General features: G+C 41.6%; 1 protein-coding gene across 11 annotated transcripts in view; it reads right to left on the bottom strand.

Annotated features, from left to right (window-relative positions):
- TNRC6A (trinucleotide repeat containing adaptor 6A) overlaps positions 1-14,573 on the bottom strand; it is a 211,175-nt gene that overhangs the window by 93,734 nt on the left and 102,868 nt on the right. For 3 of the 11 annotated variants that reach the window (XM_049699020.1, XM_049699024.1, XM_049699026.1), the window contains one exon: positions 1,543-1,590. The exons of 3 other annotated variants lie outside the window; for them this stretch is intronic. In XM_049699020.1, the coding sequence (XP_049554977.1) occupies positions 1,543-1,590 (48 nt within the window). Of the gene's footprint in view, positions 1-1,363; positions 1,434-1,542; positions 1,591-1,960; positions 2,126-14,573 lie in introns of those variants that run through there. 5 more of the 11 variants (XM_049699019.1, XM_049699025.1, XM_033426009.2 and 2 more) reach the window with 4 other exon arrangements.

Raw genomic sequence — 14,573 nt, 5'->3', positions numbered from 1 at the left:
TCAAGGTCATACTGTAAGTGCCAAAGCTGGGATTCAGACTCTCATACATAGATGATACAGAGACTCCAAGTTCTATCCAACTGTAATAGCATATAAAAATTATACCTGTGGTAGAGACAATTTTTAATTTATAGTCCCAGAAAACCTCCAAAGGAATTACACTGATATAGTTACCTGACAAAGCAAAAAAAGAAAGAGAAACAGACTGATACCTCCAAGCTCCTTTCTGACATTACACCTTAAAAATTCAACCTCTTTTATTTAACGGTTTCATATCTTAACATTTCTTTAATAGCTTTTGACAAAACTTATTTAAATATCCAACAGTTAGTCAGTGACATCGGGTTTGATTTCCTTTAAATGATCCTGTAATTATTTTGAATAACAGAAAATCTCTTATTTGGTAAGACGATGACGTCCATCCTTCACCGACTTAACAGATTCTTTAATGATCACTTTAACAAATTAATATCTATAAAACTCAAAAGACTAGCAGTTTGAAATGATTCCATATGCTGAAAAATATTCAGATGATTTGAACTGTGAATGTTAATTAAGAACCTCAACACAAACATAAAACTTAAAATCACCAAGCACAAACTACATTAAGACCTGAGATAGAGAAATTTTATTTTATTCTGTTCAAGTGAAAGAAAGCTGCTCACTGATTAGGTTAATCTAGAAGTTTCTGAGTGTCCCAATACGATGCAAAAGAAAACGGCGAATAAGAAAGGAAAAGACTGTAAAACAGAAAATGAATGTGAAAAAGAGTTAAATATGGTGCAATGCCCTAATGCTTAAGCAATTACAGCTCAATAAAGCTCAACATTTCCATAAAGGCATCGTTTAAAAAAACCAAAAAACCCCTTTGTGGTGAAGATTTAAATTACCAGTGCAAAAGCACTCAGGTCCAAGAGGAATGAGAGCCACTTACTGGAACAGATTTTTAATTATTTTACCAGCTGATAAAAAGAGCACATACAGAACGTAGATATAAATGTATTTTCAAAAGAAAACAAAACGCAGTTTATGCTTGGTAAAGTTCAAGGGCAACACTGTTTCTTTCCAGTGCAACAGAATCCGCCTGACTACAATGTGTTGGAAAAAAAAATGCGAACACACAGTATCTTTTTATAAAGGCAACAATTTGAGTTTCAAAGTAATAACGGGGAAGCCAAAACAGTTTGACAGCCCGCCATAAGGGCCGCCTCAATCATGAGTCACACAATGCCTGCAACCATTTACAATAGTAATTAATGCACAAGTCCCCTAATTAAATTCTAAAAGGGTGAGAATGCTTTAACTAAGTTTACAAGAATTGCTTTTCGCTGTGTTCCCCCCACCCCCAAAGAAAGGAACACACGCGTAATTACGCATCTCCCCGCAATCCCTCCATGCAGTATTCCCTCCGGCCTCTTCTCCGTGTCTGCTCCCTGCGTGCGAAAGAAAATGACACCGGGTAACTTCTAAACCCAGCAAGGGCGAGCCAGAGTGGAAATACAAGATTAATAGGTCGAGAGGCGGTAAGCTCGCCCATCTTACCTGCTAAGATTTCTTTCTGCGTCTTTGGTAGCTTTAGCTTCCAATTCTCTGGAACAGAAAAGAAAAAGGGAGAGAGAGAGAGATGCGCATGAAAACGGAGCTGCTGCGGCAGAGGCTCGCGCCGGGGCCGGATGGGGAGGGGGAGGGGAGCCCGGGGGGGCTCACAAAGCTGCGGGGCTGCAACCCCGACTGCGGTCAGGCGACGCGAGCGAGCCGCAGCCCCCGGCCTGGCCCCAGCCGTGCAGCGCCGCCCCTCCGGGCCTCCCGTCCGGCCTCCGCAGCAGCGCAGCCGGTTTCCCTCGCGCCGAGGCCCGAGATCTCGGGGACGCCCGGCGCCGCCGCTGCAGCCCGCAATCGGGGGCCCTGCGGCAGCGCCCGAGGCTCCTCCCGCCCTGAGGGAGGCCCCCGCCCCACTCACCTCATGTGTGTAAAGTGCACGAGCAAGTGGGGCGCGGCGAGTGAGGCTCGCGAGCCTCAAGCCCTCCGTAGCGCCGCGGGGAGAAGCCCGAGCCGCTGCACCAGCGCCATTTTCTACACCGACCCGAGGCCGCCGCCGCCGCCGCCACCGCCGCCGCCGCCGCCGCTGCAGGCCCCAAACCGGAAGTGAATGCCCCACTCGGCAACCCCTTCCGGGGGTGCCGCGGCCACCGGCCTCAAGATGGAGGTCCTAGCAACTAGAGCCGCAGGCTGGGTAGGCCCTTGGCAACCACCCCGGCGTGGCGCGGTCCCCGGCTGGACCTCCCTTGGGGGGGGCGGGGGGGGATCACAGCCTCCGAGGCGCCCCGCACAGCGGCAGGGGGCCCCGCCGAACTCCGAGCCCAGCCTTTTTTGGCACGGCCGCCTCGGATTCTGACTTGAGTCCCTCTCCTCCTTCTTTGCTGCGACACAAGTTTCCTTCCCTGCTGCCCGGCCCCTCCCCCACCAAAACACAGCAGAAAAAAAAAAAATCGCATAAACCGCAAATTCTACCCCAGCCGCAGCATGATGATTCCTCGCTGCTTTTGAAATCCGCCACTTCTAATTATTTTTGACCTTGGGCCAATTATTTAACCTCTCTGCTTCTCTGTTTCCTCCTCAGATAATAATGCATACCTGAGGATGACAGGTTTAGAAGCGATTTTTATCCTTCGAATTTTGCAGACCATTTGACTCAGCAATTCCACTTGCATGAACTTCTGTTCAAAAAATAATCCTAGATAGCTACAGATAACGTCACCATCGTGATATTAAGTCCTGCGTTGGTGGTGGTGAAAAATTGTGAACGGCCAAAATGTCCAACATTACGACATGGCTTTAAAAACTGAACTCCTGTAAATAGTGCTGCAATGAACTTTGTGGTAAATGTCTCTTTTTGAATTATGGTTTTCTCAGGGTACATGCCCAGTAGTGGGATTGCTGGGTCATATGATAGTTCTATTTTTAGTTTTTTAAAGACCCTCCATAGTGTTCTCCATAGTGGTTGTTCTGTTTACAGTACACTGTTTACAATAACCAGGACATGGAACCAACCTAAATGTTCATCAACAGATGAATGGATAAAGAAGATGTGGCACATATATACAATGGAATATTACTCAGCCTTAAAAAGAAACAAAATTGAGTTATTTGTAGTGAGGTGGTTCGACCTAGAGTCTGTCATACAAAGTCAGAAAGAGAAAAACAAATACCGTACGCTAATGCATATATATGGAATCTTAAAAAAAAAAATGGTACTGATGAACCTAGTTCAGGATTAAAGAGGTAGACATAGAAAATGGACTTGAGGACATGGGATGGGAGGGCGAAGCTGGGGTGAAGTGAGAGTAGCATCGACGTATATACACTACCGAATGTAAAATAGTTGGCTGCTGGGAAGCAGCAGCATAGCACAGGGAGATCGGCTCTTCGCTTTGCCATGACCTAGAGGGGTGGGATAAAGAGGATGGGAGGGAGGCTCAAGCGGGAGAGGATATGGGGACATGTCTATGCATATGACTGATTTGCTTTGTTGGGCAACAGAAACTAACACAATATTGTGAAGCAATTACACTCCAGTAAAGATCTATTAAAAAAAAAAACTGTACTACTGCACGCGTTAGGATACTATAAAAATGCTGGAGAGGAAGAGTAATGGCACAGCGGAAAATGGTTACAATAGAATAACTAAAAAAGCAAGTTCCTAAGTAGCTCACACTGTGAAAGCATGTAGATACAGTAAGATACTTATATATGAAGACAGTAAGCTACATATGTGTACATAAAGTAAAAATATATACCTACATGTAGATACAAGATACCTACGGGTAGATACAGCAATATACATACCTGTATATACAATAAGATACATATATTCGTGTGCATATGTGTGTATTCTTTCCATCCTCTCAAAACGCTTTCTCTTTTTTTTCTTTTTATTTTTGGCTGCACTGGATCTTCGTAGCTGCACGGCCTTTCTCTAGTTCTGAGAGTAGGGGCTACTGTTCATTACCGTGCACAGGCTTCTCATTGTGGTGGCTTCTCTTGTTGCAGAGCACGGGCTCTAGTCACATGAGCTTCAGTAGTTGTGGCACGCAGGCTCAGTAGTTGTGGCGCATGGGCTTAGTTGCTCCGCGGCATGTGGGATCTTCCCAGACCAGTGCTCAAACCCGTGTCCCCTGCATTGGCAGGTGGATTCTTAACCACTGCGCCACCAGGGAAGTCCCTCACAACGCTTTCTCCCCCCAATCTAAAGATGATTCCAACTCTGTGCTTGCAATCCATTCCTTCTCAGAAACCTCACTTTATGGATCATCCCATTTTCCTCTTTCTACTGCTTTGATCCTTTCGTTGCCTTTAAAACATGCCCAAATCTCTCCCATTAAAAAGAAACAAAACCTCCCTTGACTGCCCAGTTCCTGTCCTCTGTCAGGGAGATGTGTAATAAGTTAATGTATAAGGGAATGAATGGATGCACAGAAAGTCCTAAAGCATATGTACCAAAATGTTAACCGATGATATAGTTTTTAATTTCCTTCTTTTAATGTATCTGGCTTTTTTTTTCATTTTTATACAATAAGCATGTAAAAAAAAATTTTTTTTAATCTGGTTTACAAAGTGTAAAATGTAGGGGGCACCAAATAAATGCTAGTGACTTTCCTTTTCTTGCCATATCCCTAAGTTCGATTCATCCATGCATATATTTGGGTTTGTTTTCTTTTATTGTTCTTTCTACTTAAAGCATTAAAAATTATATTACAGCATTTCTTTAGGAGTTAAAAAAATGAACATGTGTATATAGAACAGTATGCTTTCATACCAGGTTTATGAATAGTTTTCCACAAAAGCATAAAGCAATGTAATATTTATCAACATTTACACAGCTGTTAAGATTAACTGATTTTTTTTTAAAAAATTAGACTTTCTTAGGTTTGAATAAATCATTGATTCTCATTTGGGGCAATTTGGCTCCCTAACCCTCACACAAAGATTTAGCAATTTCTGGTTTCTGATGGTCACAACTGGATGCTACTGGTACCTAGTAGGTAGAGGCCAGGGATTCTGCTAAACATCCTACAGTGCACAGCACAGCCCCAATCCCCCCAGCGTGAGAGTATCTGAACCAAAATACCAATAGCACCCAAGGTTGAGAAACCCTGGAACTAATTCCCAGCTCCAGGGAAGCTGAGAAGATGTAATTTCTTGAAGATCTTTCCAGAGTGGTTTGACACAATCACATATGACTCCTAGAGGGCTGCATTATGAAGGTATGCTAATCACTTTTTGATTATCTCTTAAACTTGGTGCATAGGGGTAGGTCAAAGAAGAATGACAACAGAAAACCAGCACTGATTCCTTATCAGAAACCTACTGGACTTCCCTGGTGGTCCATTGGTTAAGACTCCATGCTTCCAATACAGAGGGCATGGGTTCAATCCCTGGTTGGGGAAGTTCCACATGCTGCATGGTGTGGCCAAAAAAATAGAAAAAGAAAAAAGAAGGGCTTCCCTGGTGGCGCAGTGGTTGAGAGTCTGCCTGCCGATGCAGGAGACACGGGTTCGTGCCCCAGTCCGGGAAGATCCCACATGCCGCGGAGCGGCTGGGCCCGTGAGCCATGGCCGCTGAGCCTGCGCGTCCGCCTGTGCTCCGCAATGGGAGAGGCCACAACAGTGAGAGGCCCGCATACCGCAAAAAAAAAAAAAAAAGCCTACTAAGGGGTCTTCTCTTATTATTCTTTCTCTTTATTAATAATTAGTCTGTCTATTGAATATTTCCCATCATCATACAAACATATTCTAGTAACTTCCACAATAAGAAAAAAACGCAAACAAAACAAAAAACAACTCCATGGATGCCTCATTCCTCTCCAGCTTCATTTCTTTTCTTTTTTTTCCTCTCTTTCCCAGAAAAACTTCTTGGAAAGGTGTTCTATACCAGCTGCTTCCAGTTGCTCACCTCCTTTCCCAGCCCACTCTAACCTGACATCCCCACTCCTCCCCACAAACAGCTCTTATCAAAGTCAGAAATGACCTTGAAGCTCTCAAGCTCAATAGTAACATTTCTATCCTGCTCTTGATTTACTTCATTTTTTTTTTTTTTTGGCTGCGTTGGGTCTTCATTGCTGCACACAGGCTTTCTCTAGTTATGGCGAGCGGGTGCTACTCTTCATTGCAGTGTGCAGGCTTCTCATTGCGGTGGCTTCTCTTGTTGCGGAGCACGGGATCTAGGCACGTGGGCTTCAGTAGTTGCAGCATGCAGGCTCAGTAGTTGCAGCACATGGGCTTAGTTGCTCCACGGCATGTGGGATCTTCCCGGACCAGGGCTGGAACCCGTGTCCCCTGCATTGGCAGGTGGATTCTTAACTACTGCGCCACCAGGGAAGCCCCTGATTTACTTTTTAGCTGTATTTGTCACAGCTGACCAGTCCTGCCTTCTTAAGAGAGCTTCTTTTCCAGAATGTCTTGGCAGCACACTCTCCTGGGTTTCTTTTTACCTCTCTAGCCATTTCTTGTTTTTGTATCCTTTGCCATCATCTCTTGCTTTGTACCAAATAAATGTTGGAGAACCCCAAGGCTTTGTTCCAGACTCTTCCCCTTCTCTGTCTCTCAGCTTTCTCCTTCGGATGGGTAATTCCATCCTTTCTCTTGTATTTAAATACTATTTAAATGTAGATGACTCTCAAATTCATATTTTTAGCCCATATCTCACCTGTGTACCCCAGAATGCTAAAATGCCAGTCTGTCTGGGCAACAAATATATGTGCTAGGTACTGTGCTAGGGCCCAGTTCTCAGCAATACAGGAGCAACTACTCCTGTCCATTAAGTCTTAAGAGGCAGACAGATTTTTTCTTTTTAAAGCAAACTATAAAGTGTATAATTATAAACTATGACAAGTGCACAGAGGGAAAGAAATGTTGTGCTAAGCATGAAACAAAGGAACATTACATAGATTGTGTGGTCAAAGAAGGTTTCTTTGAAAATGTAAAGCTTCATCTGAGAGCTGAAAGATAAGGGGCAGCCAACCCAGCACCTAGGGAACAGCAGAGGAAGGGTCTCAGGCTGGAGGCTTAAACTGTGGGTCCTTATTGTGGATGAAAACAGGCTTCGTATTGTATTTAGCTTTAAATCCACTGGTGCCACCATTTTTACTTACTTGTATGAACAATTAGGAACAAAACCAGAAACAAGGTTCTGTACAGAGTAATGGGTTTCACTAACATAGCTGGTTTAAGTAAGCAAATGCCATTTCCTACAACAAGCATATTCTCTAGATTAAGTGAATGTTATAATATGTTGCATGCCTTATGGTTGAAGTTTCCAGTTTGAGAATTTGTATATAACATTAACTGACTTTCCTACCATAGCTTTTTACGGAATAGCTCTGGAAGAATCTGTAACTATCTCAGGAAGCTTCTTGCTTCTTCTTAGTGAGCATAGTAAGAAACAGAGGCTATACAAAATTAAACGTAAATAAGATCTTTTCTCCGTTTGTCTTTCTTCCTTGGGTTTTTTGTTCCTTTGGTTTCTGAGGTTACCAGAGCTTAAGTATTCTTCAACCCTCTCTTCCTTATCTAAGAAGGGTAAATGACTAGCCTAATACTTGAAAAATTATGTACTTGAAAGGATTATTTTTTCTCCCAAGTCTCTACCAAATACCATCATGAAATCTATATATTTAGACAAAGCTCACTCAAAATATTTTTAAATTTAGAAGAATTTTCACAATAATGTATAAATGGATATTGAAAACATGAACACAAATGAGATTTCCTGGAAAGAGTATAATTATTTTATTTAACTGAAATCTATTTGGTACTTAATACATGCCAATTATGCATTGTTCTAAGTGCTTTAAAAATATTAACTGGGGGCTTCCCTGGTGGCGCAGTGGTTGAGAGTCCGCCTGCCGATGCAGGGGACGCGGGTTCGTGCCCCGGTCTGGGAAGATCCCACATGCCGCGGAGCGGCTGGGCCCGTGAGCCATGGCCGCTGAGCCTGCGCGTCCGGAGCCTGTGCTCCGCAACGGGAGAGGCCACAGCAGTGAGAGGCCCGCGTACCGAAAAAAAAAAAAAAAAATTAACTGATCATTATCATTGTCCTCACACAGCCCAATGATGTTATCCCCATTTTACAGATGAGGATAATTGACTTGCCCAGAGTCACCTAAAATGTGGTAAAAATCAAGCAATTTGGCTTCTGAGCCTAGATCACTAACCACTACATTGTAGATCTTTTTTTCTCAACTCAATTAGACCCCGCAGCTCCCTTTGATAAGAAATATTTTGTAACACCACCCTTTCTATCCCTAAATGATCATCATAGATAGTATAAGCTACCTAACATATAATTTTAAAATCACATAAAATGACATGTCTGAAATAAAGAAGTCAAAGGAAAGTAAATAAAATAAAATGTCTTTCACTATGTAAATACTTGGTAATGGTCTACACTGGAAGACTCAGTAAAGTCGGCAGATCTTGGCACCTATGTGTTGAATCACTTCTACAAATGCAGCAGTGTTGAAATAACTACTCATACACCAAGACCTGTAGAGATGTAATTTATCTGGAAGAGAGAACAACTCTCAGTCAAGTTCTGAACAACTAGAGAACAATTCTCTTTCAATTTAGGGGAACATTGAATTACTGAAAATTTAAGTGTATAGTAATGCTGAATAAAGTAAAGAGGTCCTTGGATAATTACAAACATGCTTTCACTCATGAGAATGTCGGGGGGGGCATCCTACATTTTGTGGGACTGTCCCTGTCCAGCCCCTCTCCACTGAATCCCACCTCTTTGTGACAGCCCAAACCCCTTCAGCAGTTTCCCCCACCCCTCTGAGGAGTGGAGGTGAAATATTACCCTATGGAGAACCATTGCTGTGGACTGAGGAAAGAGCAGAGGAATGCTACTCCAGTGACAACCTAGCAAGGCACGATTAACAGGATTAAGGGTAGTATAATGGGGACAATCGATGCTTCTCAGATTGATGTGTCAGAATTTAGCCTTATTCCAGACTTCCCTGCTGGCGCAGTGGTTAAGAATCCACCTGCCAATGCAGGGGGCAGGGGTTTTGAGCCCTGGTCCGGGAAGATCCCACATACCGCGGAGTAACTAACCCTGAGTGCCACAACTACTGAGCCTGCGCTCTACAGCCCGTGAGCCACAACTACCGAACCTGCGTGCTGCAACTACTGAAACCCGCGTGATTAGAGCCCGTGCTCCGCAACATGAGAAGCCACCGCAATGAGAAGCCTGCGCACCACAATGAAGAGTAGCCCCGCTCGCAGCAATGAAAACCCAATGCAGCCAAAAATAAATACATAAATAAGTAAATAAATAAAAGAATTTAGCCTTATTCCTTCTCTGTCCCATTCCCCCCACCACACACAAACCTGTCCCCAAAGAGACAGTTTCCCCCAGGTAGCAGTAATACCCGGCACTAAGCTGCCCCAGCCAGAAACCTGAGTCAATTTTGACTCTTCCCTCCCTCTCATCCAATATATCACTGTTACTTTGTTTCCAAACTTCTCTTATTTTTCCCTTCCTCTGTTTCTCCACTGCCAGCCCCCATGGTATACCCTGAAAACACCACCGATTCACTTTTATTTCCCTTTTTTTTTTGTGGTATAGTTTACATACAATAAAATGCACACTTTTGAAGTCAAAAAAAATTGACGAGTTTTGACACATAAATACACCCGTGTAGTTATTTGTCAAAATAAATACCAAAATTAGTGTAACCAAAATCACTATATAGAACACTTGGTCAGCCCTGAAAATTCCCTTGTGCCCCTTTTCATCACTCACCTGATCCCCCCCGCCCCTGGCCCCCCACACACACCTGACACCAAGAAACCACTTTTCTGATTTATATCACTATGGGTTAGTACTGTCTGTTCTGGAACTTCATATAGATGGAATCATATAGTATGCATATATATATACTTTTGTGCCTAACTTCTCTTGCTGAACATATCCTAGTCATTCATATTGTTGCATGTGTCAGAAGTTCATTCCTTTTTGTTACTGAGAATCATCCCATTAAATGAATGTACCACGGTTTGTTTACCATCCTGTTGTTAACTGACACTTGTTTCCAGTTTGAGGTTATTATGAATAAAGCTGCTATGAATAAAGCTGTATTCTTGTACAAGTCTTTTTTTTTCTTTCTTTTTTCTTTTTCTGTGGACTGTAGACATATGTTTCTATCTCTCTTGGATAAATAGCTAGGAATAGAAATACTGAATCACAGAATAAGTTCATCCTTAACTACATGAGAAGCTATACAGTGTTTCTGAAGTGGTTACACCAGGTTACATTTCCAATCGCAGGAGGGGCTCTGATGCACCACATCCTCACCAGCTTTATACATGTTCACATGAAATCATTCACCGTTCAGCAGCCTCAGTGATTTTTCTTAAATTGAAAACTTGATCATCGTACTCCTGAACTTATAATAATTCAAAGGCTTTCCAGGGCTCTTGATTCAAAGCCTAGTAACTTTAACATGGTCTGCAAGGTCGCCCAGTGTTATCTCCAGCCACCACCCTTCTCTCCTTGCTCCAGACAATTCAATCCAAGGGCTTTTGTTTTTTTTCTTGGCCATGTCACATGGCTTGCAGGATCTTAGTTCCCCAGCCAGGGGCTGAACCGGGTACGCAGCCATGAAAGTGCAAAGTCCTAAACCCTGGACCACCAGAGAACTCTCCAAAGGGCTTTTCTTTCGTTTTCTAAAACGTGTCCGGTTCTTCACCCAGCCTTACCATCCTTCAGCTCTCAACCACATGTCACTTCCTCAGGATAGACTTTTTTTTTTTTTTTTTTAGGATAGACTTTTTGACCACCACCTGCCTTGACTTTATTAGGTCTCCCAGTTACATATTCTAAAGGCATCCTCTACTTCTGCATTCTGGCATGATCACATCTGTAATGCAGTACTTCTATCATTATTTGTTTAATTTTTGATTCTCCAGATTCTTTGTAAGCTCCAAGAGAGCAAGGACAATAACTGCCTTGTTCTCACTACATCTTTCGCATCTAGCATGTTGCCTAGTACATATTAGGCCCTTAATAAAATTTATTGGATGAAGGAATGATTCTTCCATGCTTGCTAACCTCCCTCTATCCAAATATCCACACTGCTGCCAAACTGGTTTCCTAACAAGTAAGTCTCATCAGGTGCTGCTGCTGCTAAAATTTCTTTTTTTTAACACCTTTATTGGAGTATAATTGCTTTACAATGGTGTGTTAGTTGCTCCTTTATAACAAAGTGAATCAGCTATGTGTATATATATATCCCCATATCCCCTCCCTCTTGCGCCTCCCTCCCACCCCTCTAGGTGGACACAAAGCACTGAGCTGATCTCCCTGTGTGATGCAGCTGCATCCCACTAGCTATTTATTTTACATTTGGTAGTGTATATATGTCCATGTCACTCTCTCACTTCGTCCCAGCTTACCCTTCCCCCTCCCCATGTCCTCAAGTCCATTCTCTACGTCTGCATCTTTATTCCTGTCCTGCCTCTAGGTTCTGCATAACCTTTTTTTTTTTTTTAGATTCCATATATATGTGTTAGCATACTGTATTTGTTTCTCTTTCTGACTTACTTCACTCTGTATGACAGACTCTAGGTCCATCCACCTCATTACAAATAACCCAAGTTCGTTTCTTTTTATGGCTGAGTAATATTCCATTGTATATGTGTGCCACATCTTCTTTATCCATTCATCTGTTGATGGACACTTAGGTTGCTTCCATGTCCTGGCTATTGTAAATAGAGCTGCAGTGAACATTGTGGTACATGACTCTTTTTGAATTATGGTTTTCTCAGGGTATATGCCCAGTAGTGGGATTGCTGGGTCGTATGGTAGTTCTATTTTTAGTTTTATTAAGGAAACTCCATACTGTTCTCCACAGTGGCTGTATCAATTTACATTCCCACCAACAGTGCAAGAGGGTTCCCTTTTCTCCACACCCTCTCCAGCATTTATTGTTTGTAGATTTTTTCATGATGGCCATTCTGACTGGTGTGAGGTAATACCTAATTGTAGTTTTGATTTGCAATTTTCTAATGATTAGCTACATCGAGCATCCTTTCATGTTTCTTTTGGCATTCTGTATATCTTCTTTGGAGAATTGTCTATTTAGGTCTTCTGCCCATTTTTGGATTGGGTTGTTTGTTGTTTTTGATATTGAGCTGCATGAGCTGCTTATATATTTTGGAAATGAATCCTTTGTCAGTTGCTTCGTTTGCAAGTATTTTCTCCCATTCCGAGGGTTGTCTTTTCGTCTTGTCTATGGTTTTCTTTGCTGTGCAAAAGCTTTTAAGTTTCATTAGGTCTCATTTGTTTATTTTTGTTTTTATTTCCATTTCTGTAGGAGGTGGGTCAAAAAGGATCTTGCTGTGATTTATGTCATAGAGTGTTCTGCCTATGTTTTCCTCTAAGAGTTTGATGGTGTCTGGCCTTACATTTAGGTCTTTAATCCAGTTTGAGTTTATTTTTGTGTATGGTGTTAGGGAGTGTTCTAATTTCATGCTTTTACATGTAGCTGTCCAGTTTTCCCAGCACCACTTATTGAAGAGGCTGCCTTTTCTCCACTGTATATTCTTGCCTCCTTTATCAAAGATAAGGTGACCATATGTGCATGGGTTTACCTTTGGCTTTCTATCCTGTCCCATTGATCTATATTTCTGTTTCTGTGCCAGTACCATACTGTCTTGATGACTGTAGCTTTGTAGTATAGTCTGAAGTCCAGGATCCTGATTCCTCCAGCTCCATTTTTCTTTCTCAAGATTGCTTTGGCTATTCGGGATCTTTTGTGTTTCCATACAAATTGTGAAATTTTTTGTTCTAGTTCTGTGAAAAATGCCATTGGTAGTTTGAAAGGGATTGCATTGAATCTGTTCATGGCTTTTGGTAGTACAGTCATTTTCACAATGTTGATTCTTCCAATCCAAGAACATGGTATATCTCTCCATCTGCTTGTATCATCTTTAATTTCTTTCATCAGTGTCTTATAGTTTTCTGCATACAGGTCTTTTGTCTCCTTATGTAGGTTTATTCCTAAGTATTTTAATCTTTTTGTTGCAATGGTAAATGGGAGTGTTTCCTTAACTTCTCTTTCAGATTTTTCATTGTTAGTGTATAGGAATGCAAGAGATTTCTGTGCATTAATTTTTTATCCCGCTACTTTACCAAATTCATTGATTAGCTCTAGTAGTTTTCTGGTAGCATCTTTAGGATTCTCTATATATAGTATCATGTCATCTGCAAACAGTGACAGTTTTACTTCTTCTTTTCCGATTTGGATTCCTTGTATTTCTTTTGCTTTTCTGATTGCTGTGGCTAAAACTTCCAAAACTATGTTGAATAATAGTGGTGAGAATGGGCAACCTTGTCTTGTTCCTGATCTTAGTGGAAATGCTTTCAGCTTTTCACCATTGAGAATGATGTTGGCTGCGGGTTTGTCATACATGGCCTTTATTATGTTGAGGTAAGTTCCCTCTATGCCTACTTTCTGGAGGGATTTTATCATAAATCGGTGTTGAATTTTGTCAAAAGTTTTTTCTGCATCTATTGAGATGATCATATGGTTTTTATTCTTCAATTTGTTAATGTGGTGTATCACATTGATTGATTTGCTTATATTGAAGAATCGTTGCATTCCTGGAATAAACCCCACTTGATCATGGTGTATGATCCTTTTAATGTGCTGTTGGATTCTGTTTGCTACTATTTTGTTGAGGATTTTTGTAACTATGTTCATCAGTGATATTGGTCTGTAGTTTTCTTTTTTTGTGACATCTTTGGTTTTGGTATCAGGTTGATGGTGGCCTTGTAGAATGAGTTTGGGAGTGTTCCTCCCTCTGCTATATTTTGGAAGAGTTTGAGAAGGATAGGCATTAGCTCTTCTCTAAATGTTTGATACAATTCACCTGTGAAGCCATCTGGTCCTGGACTTTTGTTTGTTGGAAGATTTTTAATCACAGTTTCAACTTCAGTGCTTGTGATTGGTCTGTTTATATTATCTATTTCTTCCCAGTTCAGTCTCAGAAGGTTGTGCTTTTCTAAGAATTTGTCCATTTCTTCCAGGTTGTCCATTTTATTGTCATGGAGTTGCTTGTAGTAATCTCTCATGATCCTTGGTATTTCTGCAGTGTCAGTTGTTACTTCTCCTTTTTCATTTCTAATTCTATTGATTTGATGAGTCTGGCTAATGGTTTATCAATTTTATCTTCTCAAAGAACCAGCTTTTAGTTTTACTGATCTTTACTGTCATTTCCTTCAATTCTTTTTCATTTATTTCTGATATAATCTTTATGATTTCTTTCCTTCTGCTAACTTTGGGGGTCTTCTGTTCTTCTTTCTCTAATTGCAGTAGGTGTAAGGTTAGGTTGTTTATTTGAGATGTTTCTTGTTTCTTGAGGTAGGATTGTATTGCTATAAACTTCCCTCTTAGAACTGCTTTTGCTGCATCCCGTAGGTTTTGGGTCGTCATGTTTTCATTATCATTTGTTTCTAGGTACTTTTTGATTTCCTCTTTTAGTTCTTCAGTGATCTCTTGGTTATTT

Source organism: Orcinus orca, chromosome 16 (genome assembly GCF_937001465.1).
Source record: "Orcinus orca chromosome 16, mOrcOrc1.1, whole genome shotgun sequence".
NCBI lineage: Eukaryota > Metazoa > Chordata > Mammalia > Artiodactyla > Delphinidae > Orcinus > Orcinus orca.
Note: the sequence above shows the minus strand (reverse complement) of the source record. Positions and strands in the feature narration are given on the sequence as shown.